Source organism: Sinocyclocheilus rhinocerous, unplaced genomic scaffold (assembly GCF_001515625.1).
Source record: "Sinocyclocheilus rhinocerous isolate Xijiao unplaced genomic scaffold, SAMN03320098_v1.1 scaffold193, whole genome shotgun sequence".
NCBI lineage: Eukaryota > Metazoa > Chordata > Actinopteri > Cypriniformes > Cyprinidae > Sinocyclocheilus > Sinocyclocheilus rhinocerous.
The window spans coordinates 519,809-525,978 of NW_015627585.1; the positions used below are offsets into that span (position 1 = coordinate 519,809).

General features: G+C 36.9%; 1 protein-coding gene across 1 annotated transcript in view; it reads right to left on the reverse strand.

Moving 5' to 3' along the window:
* LOC107731740 (immunoglobulin superfamily DCC subclass member 3-like) overlaps positions 1 to 3,103 on the reverse strand; it is a 16,045-nt gene extending 12,942 nt beyond the window's left edge. Inside the window, exons 1-2 of the mRNA XM_016542901.1 lie at positions 2,968 to 3,103; positions 1,631 to 1,942 (exon numbers count right to left, since the gene is read on the reverse strand). Coding sequence (XP_016398387.1) covers positions 1,631 to 1,942; positions 2,968 to 3,103 — 448 coding nt within the window. The remainder of the gene's footprint in view (positions 1 to 1,630; positions 1,943 to 2,967) is intronic.
* Between the last annotated feature and the right edge of the window lie 3,067 nt (positions 3,104 to 6,170).

Sequence of the window (6,170 nt, forward strand, 5' to 3'; positions counted from 1 at the left end):
TGAAGAGAGGATTGAGTCTTGCCACACCGCCATAAAGCCCAGATCGGTGGAGTGTTGCAGTGATGTTTGTCTCCACATATGATCATGGAGCTCAAGTAGAGTGACCATCAGGTTCTTGGTCACCACACTAACCAAAGCCCTTCTACATCAGTTGCTCAGTTGCCAGGAAGAGTCCTGGTTGTTTCAAACTTCTTCCATTAAGGGTAATAGAGACTACATGCTTCTGTGACCCTTCAATGAAGCAGATTTTTTTTCTGAACTCTTCCCCCGATGTGTGGCTTGACACAAACCTGTTTCTGAGCTTTACATGCAGTTCTTTTGAACTCAGTGCTTGATTTTTGATCTGATATGCATTATCAGCTGTTAGACCTTTTATTAAGGCGTGTGTGCAGTTCCAAATCATACCCATTCAATTGAATTTGCCACGGGTTAACTTCACTTTAAGTGTAGTAACATCTACAAGCAATATGAATGCTCCTGAGCTAAATTTCAACTGTCGCCGATATGAATACTTATGCAATGGAATCATTTTATTTTTTTATTTTTAATAAATTTGAAAAGCTGTTAAAAACCAGTTTTTTGCTTTACCATTATGGTGTATGGAGTGTAGATTGATGTGGAAAAAAAGTCATTTAAAGCAGTTCAACATAACAAAACGTGAACAAAATGAAGGGGTATGAATAATTTCGCAAGGCACTCTATAATAATAATAATTTCTGAAGGATCATGTGACACTGAAGACTGGCGTAATGGCTGCTGTTATTCAGCTTTGCCATCACAAGTATAAAGTACATTTTAAAATATATTAAAACAGAAAACAGTTATTTTGAATTGTAAAAAAAAATCTCAATATTATTGTTTTTACTGTATCAAACAGATGCAGTCTATGAGATCATACGAGACTTCCTTGAAAAATATTGAATACATTTTTTTATTAATATATATTAAGCATAAATGTATCAAAACTTAGTGAGGTTTAGTTTAATTTCAAGATTATTTCAAGAAATATTCTTTGTATGATTTTGCATGTCAAATAAATGTAACCTGTTTTGAGGATGTTAAGATATTTGGATATAACATTATATTGTTTTCCAGATATTTTCTAGATACATAAATAAAAGATAAGTATATGTTTTTGCAGTGAGGACTCTATGTGTATTCTTACATTCTCTTCTTATGTGAATAAACTGTGATAATTTTATATTGGCATCTAAAATGGTGATTTTCATTGGGGCTGTAGGATGAGTTGCCAAGAGTATTGTGGTCTAAATAGCCTGGTCATTTATATAATCAATAGGTAGGAGTGTTAGAAGAAGGGGGCTCCCAATGAGAGTTCATTGCCATGGTAACATAGAACCTTCTGGGGAAGCATGTAGTGACAACTATAATTCTGCAGGATTATCACCCACCCTACTGCTTTTATTGGACCAAAGGGAGAACCCGACGAATATTGGAAAGGACAAAGTAACAGATAGTAAACAGGCATTGGTACCTCCACTATATCAGTGTATTTACCACATAAACAATTAAGTGATCATAGGCAAAGCATACGATTTCATATCCTAGTGAAAAACTATCCACTGTCACCCATGTCTCTCATGTTTGAAATGCTTTCTCCTCAGTCACTCACATGCAAGCTGCACACGGGCCTTGCGGCTGACCAGCATGCCGTAGTGGTTCTGTGCAGCACAGTAATACTCTCCAGCATCGGTAGCATCTCCATCCCGTCTCTTCTGGAAGCTACGGATCAGGAGCGTGCCGTTGGATAGGACCTTCGCACGACTGCCTACTCCCAGAAGCAGCGGAGCTCCGTTCTTATGCCACGTCACCGTAATGGGACCCTCGCCTTCCACCCTGCAGTCCAGCATCAACGGCCTGTCCCGTACCGCGATAACATCGCTGGGCTCCGTAAGGAAAGCCAGCTCAGATCCATTACACAAACCTGAAAGTGAGAGAGAAATGGAAGATGGGTCAGAACACAACTGAAACAAACCCTACATTTAAAGACTGTATGTAAAATTAATAGTCTACAATGAAAAAAAAACTATATTATAATAAACGTTATGCATATGAAACATTGATGATATATAAAAAGAATAGTGATGAAGTTCTATTGGGTTTAACAGACACTTAATATTCCATAATATTATTAATTTGTCTGCACTGATGCTATTGAAGCAGAACAAAACTTGAACTGGATAATGACAATAGTCTTCTGTAGAACTGCTTTACAGCTGAATTAAATTTGTTTCATAATTGATGAACTCTGTAACATCAACACTGTTACAGAACTTTGCAACTTTCACACTGTTACTGAACTAAATGTATTCAACATTGAACTATACTGAGTTGAATAACGACACTTCTGTTATTTTCTAGTTTATTACAGTGAAGTTGATTTGAAACATTCTGTTTTGTATAAAGCGCTATATGCAAATGTGACTTGACTTCTAAAGACATTAAAGTTAGAATGATTTTTAGCTACTTTCCTTGAAATATATATATTTTTTAAATTGCTAAAAGTCCTGTTTGGTCTCATCCCCAACTTTCACTGAGTTTTATGATATACATGTATATTTTTGTGTTTGTTGCAAATGTCTGTGTTTTCTTTTAATTCAAGACTCAAACAAAAGGAAAAACGCCTTTGAAAAATAAAAGCTCTGAGGTCAAACTTTCCATATCCACAAAACTGCATTTGTGTCTCACTGTGAGCTTTAAGCATTTCTGCCTATTTACTCAGTATCACCAAACCAAACCTGGTCGTCACAATAGAGACAAACGCAATGCAGCCAGTGAACCATAGAGGGCTGTGTCAAAGACAGAGTAGAAGGGATGGAGAATTAGGGTGAGTTATGGGGTCAAGTTAGAGGAATCTCTTTTGAGTAAACGCACCCTGATGACAATAGCCCTGTGACGACACCCTTTTCCCAAAAACAACTCCCGGCAACCACCAGGAGCCTTCTGCACCCCTCTCAGTCTGGACCATCTGCCCCCCACTTATACAAACCCCCACCATTCCAAACCCCCAGCGGTCACATTTTCCTTTCAGTCTGATTCCAGGGTGACTTTCCCATGCCACTGGTTCACCCCGGTCCTCTCTCATTGTCAACTTGCTACATGGCCATTCCATACATCTTCTGTGCTTTTTATATGGAGAACTCCAGACCTAAAGCCACCCTTAATGTGACCTCTGGAGATGGCCGGTGTCTCCGGCAGCTGTTATGTTAAGGAGCACAAGTCTGCTCTTGAACTTGCACTGGATGAGATATGAAGTACCTTGAGCATCTGTTAGGTAGACATAACCTACCCCACTTTCAATATGCACTTCTGTTCCTCTGCTTGCTAAAATATACTAATTTTTTACTTCTGGGGTCCTCAAACACCACCTGCACTTCATCGTGACAGCTGTAATATGAAAGTCATAAGTGAATAAGAGTCTTAAAGGGATAGTTCACCAAAAAATTTGCGTCATGTCATCATTTACTTTGTGGAACACAAAATAAGATATTTGTACAAATGTTTCAGTGTGTTTTTATCCATAAAATGAAAGTCAAAGGGTTCAATGTTGTTTTGAACCACATTGACATCCATTGTGTATTAAAAAAAAACAGTTGCAACATTCTTTAAAATATCTTAATTTGTGTGTAGAAGAAATTGCTGTTGCTGGTAGCTGCTGACTTCCATAGTGTGGAAAAATAATATAGAAGTCAATGGCTACCAGTAGCTGTTTGGTTACCAACATTCTTCAAAATATCTTCTTTTGTGTTCAGCAGAAGTAAGACACTCTTACAGGTTTGGACTTGAGGGTGAGTAAATGATGACAGAATTTTCATTTTTGGGTGAGCTATCCATTTAAAGAGAATTCTGCTCTCTGCATCCAGCTGCTCATTATTTGACATTTTAAGTTTCATATAGGCCATTTAGAGCTGTAACAGTGGATGATGTATTATATTTTTCAGGGATGCAAAATATATCTGTACTATAGGCTATTGGTTATCGGCAATATTTAATAAATTAGCAATACTTTTACACATAAAGTTATTGTTATGCCAATATTGGGCATTTTTACATTTAGATAACCTTTACCATTACCTAATGCTGAATTAAATTAAAAACACTAATAATTGAATGACACATTTATCTTTAGCAAATCTCAAACTGAATATATATATATTTCATACTGTACATTCTAATTATTATGCGTTAAATAATTTACCTGTAACTTTTAAAATGATTGATTTTAGATATTATTTTAAATTCATTTTCACAAAATACTTGTATGATCCATAAATATCTGTTTCACTCTAATTCGAAGTGCATATAGGAAACCACTGCTGCAAAATCTTACATTGTCTATGACAACATGGCCAGATAAGCTCAGTCGTCTCACTCTCATATACCTTGGACTCATATACCTTGAACAATATCAATACCAGAGTCCATAAATATATAGTGCTATAAACTAGACTTCCACTGAAGGGAATATCTGGGATGCACCTTTTGCTCCCAGTTAGGTCACACACTGAGCAGATGTAGATGGGACGAGTCTGTCTCTTCCTTTTTCATTTTTATGAGGGCTAGCTTACATCTGACCCTTCCCCGGCTTACTTACTTATGAAGTGTTAATGAAATGCAGAGGTCCCAGGGGAAAGGGGGGTTATGTCACACAAGCTGGATTCAGAAATACAGAGAATAACACATAGGCCTAAGCAATAAAGGCATGTATGTACAAACATAATGTTAGTTTTTGCTTGATATATCCAATTAAATAATGTAATGTGGTAGCACGGATATAAATAGACTGGATATTTAACACTAACCATCTTAGAGAACAATTAAATATACTGTTTTCTAAGGTAGAGGTTTTCTGTTTCTGCCCACCTCACAATGGAAAACGGTGTTCCATGATCTTCCCATTAGAGAAGTTTGTCATTATACCTCAAACTCCAGGATCTAAGATCTCCATGGTTGCTACAACGGTGATGATGGTGCATAGAGTATAAAGTCTATGCTAATAACCCATTCCAACCTGCATGAGACCCTAATAGAAGTGTGATTAAGAGCTCACGTCTGGGGATAATTCTGATCATTCAGATGAGAGGTGGATTGAAATGGGGTTTTGGGGGATTGTAAATGGTCTTCTGAGCAGCAGGAGACCCTCACCCATCCCCACCCCTTGAGCTATGACCTCGGTCCCTAAAGAGTCATGAGAGAGTTGGTGAAGGGTGGATGAACAATGTGGGGCTTAAGGCAGACAGCCTGTGTCCAGTCACACACACAGTCCCAGCCCCCAGTTTGGTCCATTGGCCCCAGTCTAATGTTGGACCTGAACTTCACAAACTATTGTTGGAAGCCAGGCATCATTCAAATGACCTTCATCTCCAACCAGAGTCTCTAAAGGGTCAATGTGGCAAAGATTTGTAACAACCCCCACCATTACTTTACCTTACTTAAATATATATAGAGTCTGCAAGGCTGCAATTGATCAAAAATAGAGATAAAAACAGTCACATTGTAAAATATTATTGCAATTTATAATTGTTTTCTATTTTAGCATATATTAAAATGTAATTTAGTCCTGTGATGGCAAACCTGAAGCTGCAGCCAAAACATTATATATATTTTTTCTGTATTCTTCGATGAATAAATAGAAAGTTCAAAAGAACAAAATTTATTTTAAGAAGAAATCTTTTGTAACATTATAAATATCTGAATTGTCACTTTTGATCAGTTTAATGCATCCTTGCTGAACAAAAGTCTTTTGTATTTTTGAAAAGACTTATGAATGGTAGTGTACATACGTATATATAGATCTGCAATGATCTAATGGCTAATCTGAGGAGAAGAAAAACAGCTTTGAGGAAAAAATGTTTTTTAGAATGGAAACTTCAGAGCTATAAGACTCAGGCCAAATATTCTCATTTTAATGCTCATTATAATTTCTATATGGGTCTCTCTATTGTCCAGAGAAGATTTTAGCATTACTGAAACTGACCTTCCACTTTGAAAAAGTAATATAAGCCTTTGAAAGAAATTCTAAATGCATATGAACATTCACAAATTCCTCTCGCTTTCTTTTTCTCCCATTATATCCATAGCAGCAGCAGGAGATTTAACGTAAACAATAGCTGGATGCAAACTTGGGGGAGGAATTGTAAAGAAGCTGGGTG